This window comes from Xenopus laevis, chromosome 1S, assembly GCF_017654675.1.
Source record: "Xenopus laevis strain J_2021 chromosome 1S, Xenopus_laevis_v10.1, whole genome shotgun sequence".
Lineage (NCBI taxonomy): Eukaryota > Metazoa > Chordata > Amphibia > Anura > Pipidae > Xenopus > Xenopus laevis.
The window spans coordinates 18,888,415-18,901,489 of NC_054372.1; the positions used below are offsets into that span (position 1 = coordinate 18,888,415).

Genomic DNA, 13,075 nt, shown 5'->3' on the forward strand with positions numbered 1-13,075 from the left:
ACTATAAAAAAAAAGACCAGTTGCTTATAATTAGCCATTCTATAAGCTACTAAAAGTTAACTTAAAGGTGAACCACCCCTTTAAGGTACGAAGATCCAAATTACAGAAAGATCCGTTATCCGGACAAGCCCAGGTCCCAAGCATTCTGGATAACAGTTCCCATACCTGTATGGTGTGTTATCTTCTGTGAAAGCAGAAGTTCACATTAATACTATTCTTCAGTGCTATATGTGGATTTTTGGTTCTACGCCTACGTTCTATTTGGAAATGATCTTGTTGCTAGGACCACTGCTGCTAGCCGTGTCTGGAACTGGACACTGGAATCCTAATTCACTTAACATATGTTAATAGTTAAATACATAATTTGCAACCATTCCACAACTTAAAGGGGACCCGTCACCCAAAAAGAATATTCAAAATTCTAGTTTATCACATTAGTCAAGCAAAATTAACTTTAATTACACTGTATAAATTATTTGAATCAGGTTTCCTTCAGTTTTGGGAATTCATAATTATAGCAAGCAGGCAGGAGCCATTTTGTGGACACTGTTATTAAAGGAGAAGGAAAGCTAGGCATTTTATTGCCAATAGATTAGTTGCAATAGTGCAAGCTAGAATGTTTTACTATACCTGAGTAAAAGGCTTTAGAAGCTCTCTGTTTGTTTAGGATAGGAGCTGCAGTATTAATGTGGTGTGACATCACTTCCTGCCTGGGTCTCTCCCTGCTCTGGGCTCAGATTACAGTAGAGAAGGGAGGGGGAGAGGTGCAAACTGAGCATGCTCTTGCCCAGGGCAATGAGGTTTAAGCTGAAGGCAGGAAGTCTGATAAAGAAGCTCATGTGTACACAATAGAAGGAAAGAAATGCTGTGTTTCTTTTGACAGAGGACTCAGAGCAGCATTACTTTGAGGGTTTACTGGTGAATTTACATGGACCTTTCTGATAAGGCTTACTTAGTTTCTACCTTTCCTTCTCCTTTAAGGCAAGACTTGTATCATCTCAGAATCTTGTTTGTGCACCAGAATGGGGGACCTGATGTTCATCCCCATGCACTGGTTACACAATTAAATGGTGAAGAGAATGGGGGGAATGTGGGGAGAGCAGTGACATCTAGGAAGTGCTGAATGGAAAGTGAAAGTAATTCCCAGCCCCGCCTCTATGCCTGAGGCATAGAGGAGGGGCAGACAATATTTGATTGACAGCTGAGATTTTTAAAAGAGCTTACAACAGCTATGAATGCTTTAATAAAAATAGAAATTGGATTTTATGTTCAATTTGAAAAAGACTTTTGTGTCTGGGCGACAAGTCCACTGTAAAAAAAAGTGGGGTGGGGCCAGTTATTAACAATATGGCAAGTCATATGAAATGATCAGACAAAGCATGTGTTTACCATTTAATAACAATGGCTGCATTCCCCGAGGCGCAGGATAGGTAGGCTGCCATGGACTGTAACTTACCTTAATCCACAACATGGTAGAGTAAGGAACCTAATCAACGCCAGTAGTACCCTCAGAGGAAGCAACGTGAACACGTACAGGAAAGCATCAAGGCAAAGGAAGAAGCCGAATACCATCAACTAAAAGACACAAAAAGTTAAAAAATGTAAAAATTAAGTTCAAAATCTCATGTCACTGTACAAATTCTGGATCATAAAGTTAAAGGGGTTGTTTAACTTTGTGTTTCGTTTCAGTATGATGCAGAGAGTGATATTCTGAAAAAAATGTGTTTGTACTTAACGAAAAGTGATGGATCATTGCCCTGTCGCCGTTTCTGAAGAGGAGAGCAAGCAGAGAATCGCTAAGTTATTTCTTACTAAAGACTTTGCCAATCTAAAGTTAAAAGTGTCTTGGTGGGTTTTTCTTTTTGTTATTTAGAAACAAATTTTTAAAAGAAATTTTTTTATGTTACTGGTCTTTTAATGAGGAGGGCCATTTTTGGATTTGCAAAAAGGCTATGGTCCGCCTTCTGTCCAGGTTCATATGTGTAGGAGTTAAGGGGAGTTTTTAAAAAAACTCACATGAATTCGAAATTCAACCTTTGATAAATGTACCTCTATATGTGCCTTTAGTAGCCACTGGCCAAAAAGGAAGTGGATTTTTAGCAGAAACACCTGAAAGTCTGGTTTATTTATTTTCTAGCTTTGAGCCCTGGCAGAGAGATGGTTTCTGAAATTACAGTTCAAATGCCATGCACTCTTGTAGGAAACTTCTTTTGCTGACAGCAAGTCAGATGTTCTGCCAATAGTTGGTACAAGCACATGTGCAGAAATGAAAGTTAAACCTGAGCTACAGATGAACACTAATTAAAAGGCTCTGATGATGTTGTCTAGAAATTTACAATATATTCGTATGTAATAATATAAACACTTGGTTTATGGCTGCTGCACGGTGTAGAACTGCAGGGATGTTCATGCTGCAAAAGCAATGTGTCAGATCATATTTGGACCAGTAATTGTGGTTACATTTAGCCACATTCACCGCATGGCACATTGCAATGAAATTCTGATTGTAGTGAGACAGAGGAGCATTACTGCCATGATTTCTTACTCACTTAAAGGAGAACTAAAGCCTAACTAAAAAAGTAGCTAGAAATGTTGTACATTATGTTTTGGGCTTCTGTACCAGCCCAAGGCAACCACGGCCCTTTAGCAGTAAAGATCTGTGTCTCCAAAGATGCCCCAGTAGCTCCCCATCTTCTTTTCTGCAGATTCACTGCACATGTTCTGTACTGTTGTCACTTACTGAGCTTAGGGACCCACTCACAATATACAGTACACATAGAATAGAAATGTCACAATATAAGGCTGATTAGTAATTAATACAGATAATTACTACATGGCAGCACAGAAACCAGTGCAATTAGCATCAGAATCTAATAATCAGCAAACCTGTAGCATCAGCTTATATTACAGACCAACCTCATTTTCTGCTGGATAATTAGTGACGAGCCCTAAGCTTAGCTTCTCAACAGCTGCTCAGAGCCCACTGAGCATGTGAGTGTCACAGACACTTTCCAAGATGGTGACCCCCTGTGACAAGTGTGAAGTCCTGGATCATTGCTGCTATTGACAAGCTGAAACTTTAGGCTGGTGCAAGTTCAGAAAATATAAAATATGGTATTTTTAGTCATATTGGTTTTTAGGGTTTAGTTCTCATTTAAAAGGCCACTGTGCCTTCAAGTATTTATGCAAGACTAAGGGTAATACCCAACACACAGGCAATTCCCATCATTTCTATGAGAAGAAAACAAAAATGGACAGACAAATCAACAAATGCAATCCCTTCTTTATCTTTATAATTTGCATCCCTCTCCTAACCTGGTCTTTATTAATTCTACTAACCTTGAAGGAAGCCTTTAAGTTAACTTTTAGTACGTTAAAGAATGGCTAATTCTAAGCAACTTTTCAATTGGTTGTCATTTATTTTTTATAGTTTTAAATTATTTGCCTTCTTCTTCTGACTCTATCCAGCTTTCAAATGGGGGTCACTGACCCCATCTAAAAAAAGAAATGCTCTAACGTTCTTGCTACTTTTTATCAGTCATCTTTCTTTTCAGGCGATCTCCTTTTCATATTCCTGTCTGTTATTCAAACCAATGCATGGCTGCTAGGGTAATTTGGACCGTAGCAACAAGATTACTGACATTGCAAACTGGAGAACTGCTGAATAAAAAGCGAAATAAAAAAAATTAAAACCGTCACTCTCTACATCATACTAAAAGTTAATTTAAACTCTGCAACAAATATAAATGTAGCATAATAGAAATTGCGCCTGCCTTGATGGCCTTTACGTTGATAACTCTGGGGAGGAGGGCTCACTTGTCTATTTTAGTACCAAAATACATCTGCAGTCATTCATTTTAGGTGCTAGCCCATTAGCTTACAGCATTGGGCAAGGGTCCATCTGAAAGAGAAGGCTACTGATCTCAAACTCCTAGACAACATTGATTATCAGGGTGGGGAGTGTGATCAATGAAAACGGTCTATTTAATAAAAGGAGCTGTCAGCTTAGTGTGCTTAAACAAGAGATGGAGGCAATGAATTGTAACAGAAGAACATGCCAAGTCTTGTATGAGAACAGTGGTAACGTTATACCTGCTATTGTATATAATATACATCCGAAGCAGCTGCTTAACCCTTCAACAGCCACAGACTGTAAAATTGCCAGCACTAGGACCATAGTGCAATCTGTGTCATGTGTTTACTGGCAACAAATGTGTCCAGCATGGAAAGGGTTATTCCACAGTGTTTTACAGTTGCAGAACCCCATTTACTGCCCAGAGTGCTTGATTGACAGTAATACCGATAGGTGAGCATACTGATATATATTCCTGCTCCATTTTGTGGTGGTCTGTGTGTTGCCTCAGAGATCGCCTGACCAGAAATACTGCAGCTCTAACTGCAACAGGAAGAAGTGTTGAAGCAAAAGACAGAACTCTGTCTGTTAATTGGCTCATGTAACCTAACAAGTATGGTTTGTTGGTATGTTTGTGAGTACAGTGAATCGTATGATCCCGGGGGGGTCCTTATTTTTTAAAATAGCAATTTTCTATTTATGATTACCCAATAGCACATACTACTAGAAAAGTATATTATTATGAAAATGGTTTATTTACATGAAATAGGGTTTCACGCATGAGCTGTTTTATGCAATATCTTTTTATAGAGACCTACATTGTTTGAGGGTATAGTTTTCCTTTAAAGCCATACTGACATGTTCCTATAAAAATCATAGGAACATGCCCGTATCAAGGAGGTGCTGCACGCCAAATATTTCCTTCTAAAAGCCTCCACCAAAGCCTCCTCCAGCTCCTTCCATAGGCTGCATTCCTGTTTTCATTTGTAATTAGCCAATGGAAGGATCCCTCCACCCCCAGCCCAGAGTCACTGAAACAACACAGCAGATCCATTAGCAGTGCTCGGAGGGTCGGGTTAACGAAGGTTTGCGGAGCTGGTGGCGGCTTTGGTGGGGGGCGGCTTTTCGAGGAAAATATTTAGCATGCAGCACCACCTTGATACGGGCACGTTCCTATGATTTTTATAGGAACATGTCGGTATGGCTTTAAGGGAGCCACTCTAGTTACTTTATCTCGTAATCCTCCTGAATTCTTCCTAAAGTCCCCGTCAACTGTAGCCAAGGGGATAACCATCACAATAAACCCAATTTATATCATTTACGGGAAAATACATCAAAAGCTCTGTGTACCATTAGGATTCTCTGGTACTGGAAATTATGCAAATAATAAATAAAACGCAGAGTGCACTGGAACTCATGCAAGAATCGATACCTGGAAGCAACAGTATGGTTGACATTAGAAGTTAAGAGATATATATATACGGTTACCAGATACAGGGAAACTGCTCCTCTGCATTAAAGTGATGCTGAGGTTATAAACTTGGTGTATCTTCTGTCCTGCACATTCAGGCCTGGGAGCAGGAACAGGTAAGGGATCAGTTATCCGGAAACGCATTATCCAGAAAACTCTTAATTATGGAAAGGCTGTCTCCCATAGACTCCATTTTATCCAAATAATCCAAATTTTTAAAAATTATTTCCTATTTCTTTGTAAAATCAGTCAATCAATCAATCAGTACTTTGTACTTGATCCCAACTAAGATATAATTAATTTTTATTGGAAGCAAAACCAGCCTATTCGGTTTATTTAATGTACATGATTTTCTTGTAGGCTTAAAGGAGAATTCAACCCTAACGTTAAAAAACCCCTACAACTTAACCTACAGACCCCCATGCCTCCAGCCTAAGTATTACCCAGGGCAAATGCCCCTAACATTTTACTTACCCCGCGGTGCAGATTCAGGCATCGGAGTTCACGGTCACCATCTTCAGCCACTTGGTTAACCTTCGGAATGAGACCGGCGCTTCTGCAATTCTCGTGAGTTTCGGCGCATGCACAGTTGTCGAGAAACATTGCTCCAGCTATGCATGTGCCGCCACTCCGGTCTCATTCCGAAGATTTCCAAAGAGAAGAAGATGGCGCCCGTGAAATCCGATGCCTGAATCTGCACCGAGGGGTAAGTAAAACTTTAGAGGCATTTGCCCGGGGTAATAATTAGGCTGGGGGTCTATGTAGGGTAGGGTTTTTTTTTAAAGTAAGGCTTGAATTCTCCTTTAAAGGTATGAAGATCCAAATTAAGGAAAGATCCATTATCCGGAAAACCCCAGGTCCGCAACATTCTGGATAACAGGTTCCATACCCGTAGTACTAACTTTGCACAGCTGAAGCAGTGCTTACTATGCAGTTCCATTGGATATTTACAGGCTGTTATGTCAGACCATATGTTTTCTCCACCAAGAGAGAAAACAAAAATTTCGCCTTCCCCTACCTGTTACTGCTCACAAGATGTGGATTTGGAACATGCATAATTAGAAAGAATCAACAACAGTAAAATGCTTCCGCATCAGCAAATGTACCATGGAATCAGAAGAGCAGCATTTATAATACAAGTATGGGACCTATTATCCAGACTGCTCGGGACCTGGGGCTTTCTGGTTAATGGATATTTCCATAATTTGGATCTTCATACCTTAAGTCTACTAGAAAATCAATTAAACATTGAATAAACCCAATAGGCTGGTTTTGCTTCCAATAAGGATTAATGATATCTTTGTTGGGATCAAATACAAGGTACAAGGTACTATTTTATTATCACAGAGAAAAAGGAAATCATTTTTAAAAGTTTGGATTCTATGGATGAAATGGAGTCTATGGGAGATGGCCCTTCCGTAATCCAGAGCTTTCTTGATAAGGGGTTTCCGGATAACAGATCCCATACCGGTATATTAAGTCTGAATGCAAAGGGCAATGAATACACAGAGAATTCCTGCCAAGCCAGATACATAAAGCTCTTCGTTTCTTTGGGGTATGACTCTGTAAATACCTATTGGCCTGACAGGGATCTATTTGAATCACAGGGCAACCTGATCCTCTCCATCTGTTTCTGAACTACCATCCGACAAACTGAACTGCAAAATTAAAATATATTCCTTTTTTTTTTTGCTACTTGATTTGGTAAATTGAAAATGTATTTACAATTTCTAATGAAAAGTAGCACAACTTCGGGTGTTTATTGCAAATCCCAGAAACAACATATATTAAAGTTATGGGACAGCTGTGCTTTTTGGCAGTTTTGTACTTCAAGCTTGATGTTCCTTTACTGGTTATATATAAAATACTGCTACCCTATATAGGTTGGATATACAAATATCTTTTTTGTAATAATTATTTTATAATGATCATTTTTAAAGGCAAACTGTGCCCTGGCAATATTTCTCATACATTTTGTTTGCAAATCTTGGCTTTTTATCTTTTAACAGCTGGTCAACTCCAGAATGAGTAAGGTTGCTTCTAGCAGCCATTCGTTTCTGTGTTTCCTATACAAATAATTGTTGAAGGCTATAGATAGATATATTTATGCAGAGCTATACTAACCTTTTCCAGCTCTCTCGGTATTCGCAAGCAGGTGTACACTTTTTCTCTTCTTTCTTTGTATTTTGCTTCATTATTCTCAAGAAAATATCCCCTTGTTAGCTCAGCACTGATGAATCTCAGCAACGAAAGATCTGCACAAAATAAATGTTTTTAGGAGGATCAAATAAACAGAAAACTCAGACTGTTTAGCCCAAAACATTCACAAATCTTTCTAATGTAGTACTGGTATTTGATCTGTCTGTCCAGAAATGTCGTCTCCCATAGACTCCCCTTTATCCAAACAATCCAAATTTTTTAAAATTATTTTCTTTTTTCTCTGTAATAATAGCTTGTAACAGTAGCTTGTACTTGATCCCAACTAAGATATAATTAATCCTTATTGGAAGCAAAGCCAGCTATTGGGTTTATTTAATGTTTACATGATTTTCAAGTGGACTTAAGGCATCAAGATCCAAATTATGGAAAGATCCACTATCTGGAAACCCCAGGTCCTGAGCATTATGGATAACAGGTCCCATATCTGTAGTAACTTATAATACAGTGTTATCTGTTACCTGCCTACCCATTGTATAGCATATAAGGACATAATGCTTTAAAGATTTTGAAATGTCCTTGACCAGACCTACCCCAAAGGAATCCCTCTTTAGGGATTCCATTACATACTGAGTATATATATATATATATATATATATATATATATATATATATATATATATATATATATATATATATATATATATATATATATATATATATATATATATATATATACAAATGAGCCATGCTACATTGTTATGATGTGCCTCCACCATGCATCACTTCTTAAAAAAATCTTTTAAGACAGAAGACATACAGTAGTACAGGTATGGGATCCGTTATCCAGAAATCTGTTATCCAGAAAGGTCCAAATTACGGAAAGGCTGTCTCCCGAAGACTCAATTTTATCCAAATAATCCAAATTTTTAAAAATTATTTCCTTTTGCTCTGTAAGAAATAATAGAACAGCACCTTGTACAAGATCCATACTTAGTTATAGTGAATCTTTATTAGAAGCGCCTATTGGGTTTATTTACTGTTTACATGATTTTACAATAGACTTAAGGTACAATGATCCAAATTACGGAAAGATCAGTTAACCTGGAAAGCCCCAGGTCCCGAGCATTCTGAATAAAAGGAACATTTAAAATAAGGAACATAATAAATGTGGGAACCTCAGAGATGTTAACATATATAGACACTATACATATTTACTCAGCACTTTATTAGTAAGAAAAGAGAGAAAAGCAGATCAGGAACAATATCTGTGTTTGGTAGGGATGCACCGAGTCTAGGATTCGGTTCAGGATTCGGCCTTTTTCAGCAGGATTCCGATTTTGCCAAATCCTTCTGCCCATCCGAACCGAATCCTAATCCTAATTTATGCAAATTAGGGATGGGGAGGGAAATCGCATGACTTTTAGTCACAAAACAAGGAAGTAAAAATGTTTTCCCCTTCCCACCCACAATTTGTACATGCAAATTAGGATTCGGTATTCGGCCGAAACTTTTAAGGATTCTGGGGTTTCGGCCGAATCCAAAAAAGTGGATTCGGTGCATCCCTAGTGTTTAGTAAAATACATTTGGTTACATTGATGACAACAGGCTGGCACATCTAATTAAGACCATGTCCTTGTATTTGCCCAAGTGATAAAACCAAAAGTGTCAGTTAAAAAACATGATCAAATTGTTCCTTCAGTGGATTGGCACTGACCTTCTGTATTCTAGACATTTCTACCAGACATATAACCATACAAGGATATGTACTTTGTTAATCTAGCTTTGCAGCAAATTTCATTTTATTATCCAAATTGCCGGCTGGAGATTTATAGTGATGGCACTTACTGCACAATCCGGTTAGGACATTTATTATGTTTTGATTAATGCCAACAAAAGAATTAGGCCTAAATGGAATACGCTTTTCGTTGGCTCGTGTATACCTCTGGCATTTTGCAGGGCAAGCCAGATAAATTGAAATCTGCACTGTGATTATGCTCTGACTGATAAAAAAAAAGGGACTGTAGCTCTCAAGGTGACCCATGCAGACATATTTGCAAGGATACACAAGTTGCTCCACTTTTCTGCCTGATCTCTAACAGAATATAGCACAGAGGGCTGGTTTATGTAAAGCTATGTGTAATGGGAACATGAATAGATGCGTCGTGTACCAGCCAGGCAACCTACATAGTAATACAAAGGGCACAGTTTATTAAAGGGCATGTAGGGGCAACAAAATAAAATCCCATTTTAACTTTCTTTAATGAAAAAGAAACCTATCTCCAATATACTTTAATTAAAGAATGTGTACTGTTTTTATAAGAAACCTGACTGTATGCAGTGAAATTCTCCCTTCATTTACTGCTGTGGATAGGAATTGTCAGATGGTCCCTAACTGCTCTGCAGGGAAACAATCATACTTATGAACAGCAGGGGGAGCCCCCACCTTACTTCCCAGCCATGCAGAACTCAAGCAGCTTTGTTTGTTTCCCTTTAGAGCAGTCGGCGACTGTGTACAGATTTGTATTCGGTTTTATTTTTGCCTTTACATCCCCTTTACTGTTTTCAACTCCAGCTGCAGGGACAAAGATCATGGAGCCAGATTTAAACAGATAAACTGGGATTCTATTTGAAGAATTATTTTGCTGCAGCCACTGATTCTGCAGAGTTGGAGAAAGTTTCCATTAAACAATACAAAAACTATAAAATTCACATTAAATTACATTTCAACACAGGCCCAGTGCAGTCTGTATATGGTAATTATTAATCAGTCTTGCTGCATTGGCTTCTGGCAGATATTATTTGACTTGTGCAGCCCAGATCACACTGAGCATGTGCACAGTCTTGGTCTTGCAAAGATGTATAACAAAGTTACAAGATGGTGACTCCCTGTAGCCAACTTTGAAAGCATAAATCATTTGTTTGATTAGGCTTGCGGTGCAGTAAGTTCATGTTTATGTTTAGTATACAAAATACAGCATTTCGAGCTTATTCTATTTTAGATTTTACTTCCTTACCCCTTTAAACCCAAGTCTTCATACTTTGCAAATAAACCTATGAGTGGGAGCTGCCACACTGTTTGCTTTGGCAGAGGGAAGCCTGTAGGGTATTCAGAGATGACTAACAGCATGTGGCAGTTTTTACTGCTGCTTATAAAAAATGTTTTAGACTAACCACATTCAAGATAAGCAATATATAAACCTTGTCGTATATACTAATGCAAATGGCAGAGAAATATATACAGGGCGCACAGAAGGCCATACTCTGATATTTGTGAGTTCAGGTGGTTACATGTAGGTGTTTTTCCACGTGCCTCATGTTTTTGTTCTCATCGGGGATGGGGTACAGGATCTGTTATCCAGAAAGCTCCAAATTATGGAAAGGCAGCCTCCCATTAACTCCATTTTATCCAAATATTTAAAAAAATATTTCCTTTTTCACTGTAATAATAAAACAGTAGCTTGTACTTATCCCAACTAAGATATTATTAATGTTTATTGGAAGCAACACCATCCTATTGGGTTTATTTAATGTTTACATGATTTTCTAGTGGACATAAAGGGGTGGATCACCTTTAAGTTAACTTTTAGCGTGTTATAGAATGGCTAATTCTAAGCAACTTTTTCATTGACCTTCATTATTTCTTTTTTTATTATGTGCCTTTTTCTTCTGACGGTTTCCAGTTTTCAAATGTGGATCAATGACCCCACCTAAAAACAAATGCTCGGTAGGGCTACAGATGTATTGTTATTGCTACTTTTTATTATTTGTCTTTCTATTCAGGCCCTCTCCTGTTCATATTCCATATTTAAACATTTATTTAAACCGATGCATGGTTGCTAGGGTAATTTGGACCCTAGCAAACAGATGGCTGAAACTGGAAATTGGAGAGATGCTGAATAAAAAGCTAAATAACTCAAAAAACCACAAATAATAAAAAAATTAAAAATAATAGCAAATTGTCTCAGATATCACTCTCTACATCATACTAAAAATTAATTTAAAGGTGCACAACTCCTTTAAGTTATGAAGATCCAAACTACAGAAAAATCCGTTACCTGGAAAAACCTCAGGTCTCTAGCATTCTGCATAACAGGTCCCATACCTGTACATTACTTTCATAATGGTCAATCCTTGTTTTAGTGTTCAGGAAGCATTTTGTGCACCAAAATGGGGGACCTGATGTCCATCCCCATGCCCTGGCTACACAATTAAATGGTTAAGAGAATGGGGGGAATGTGAGGAGAGCAGTGACATCTAGGAAGTGCTGAATGGAAAGCGAAAGTAATTGTCTGCCCCGCCTCTATGAGGGGCAGACAATATTTGATTGACAGCTGAGATTTTAAAATTAGCTTACAACAGATATGAATGCTTTAATAAAAAATAGAAATTGGATTTCATATTTAATTTGAAAAGGACTTTTATTATACAGCTTTTTTTTTTGTCTGGGTGACAGGTGAACAGGTAAAGGTGAACAACCCCTATAACTAATCCAACAGATCCACTAATGGGTCTCTTCTCAAGGAGTACTGTAAATGCTGGGAATTTACCCTAAGGGCTATTCCACACGGGGAGATAGCGACGCGTTTGCGGTCGCGGCGACAAAGCGCCGCGACAGTCGCCGCGACCGGCGCAGGCGACAGTTTTGTATGGGCGCCTATGTAAAAACGCCTGTGCTAACCACACGAGGCGATGCGCTTTTCAACAGTCGCCTGAAAAAGCCTGGCGAGGCATTTTCAGGCGACTGTTGAAAAGCGCATCGCCTCGTGTGGTTAGCACAGGCGTTTTTACATAGGCGCCCATACAAAACTGTCGCCTGCGCCGGTCGCGGCGCTTTGTCGCCGCGACCGCAAATGCGTCGCTATCTCCCCGTGTGGACTAGCCCTAAAAGTGACAATGCAGTATGCGTACATGTAAGCATATTTGCTTGTTAATGCACAGTACATTTTGCCCAGCTCCCAGGGCCCAACACCTCACAAGCTCTGCCTGTAATTTGCTTATCTGCTGGGTATGGAAAGTGTCAGTAGCTTGCCTTTAGTGTGGAACTGAGACATTTCCATGTTTGTGTACTCCTGCCTGCTCTGCAAAGGGTCATGTTTGTATTGCGGATAAATGTGCTACATTCTGCTAGAACAGCCATCAGGAAAATACAGTGTCACGTCAGCAGTGCTGACATGACACTCCTCAATGCAGACAGAAACAACTTTGTCAGATTAATGTCAGCAGAAGGTGCTAAATGCCAAGTATTACAGTAAATCCAGTAATTCAGCCATCCTCCTTTAATTGAGTTTATTAGCTATAGCCAGCTGCACTTAGAGAACAAGCTGCTTGGTTCAGGCACCACTGGGCTGTCCCACTGAAGCAGTCAGTATGTAAGGTGACAGGAGCTGGACATCAGGATCTCATGTCTCTTGTGACTGTAGCCAGAAGGGAACACTACAGGACATACCTGAAGACTTTCATACTGCACCATTTAAATATATATCAAAATAGATAAGATGTGCAAAAAAAAAAAAAAAGTTTCTAATATAATTAGTTAGCCAAAAATGTAATGAATAAAGGCTGGAGTGAATGTCTAAATAATAGTCAGAAAA

The 13,075-nt window shown here is 38.8% G+C and overlaps 1 protein-coding gene across 1 annotated transcript in view; it reads right to left on the reverse strand.

Moving 5' to 3' along the window:
• tapt1.S (transmembrane anterior posterior transformation 1 S homeolog) overlaps window positions 1-13,075 on the reverse strand; it is a gene marked incomplete at its 5' end in the record, with an annotated part of 36,287 nt that overhangs the window by 19,794 nt on the left and 3,418 nt on the right. The window contains 2 exon segments of the mRNA NM_001095805.1: window positions 1,457-1,575; window positions 7,449-7,579. Coding sequence (NP_001089274.1) covers window positions 1,457-1,575; window positions 7,449-7,579 — 250 coding nt within the window.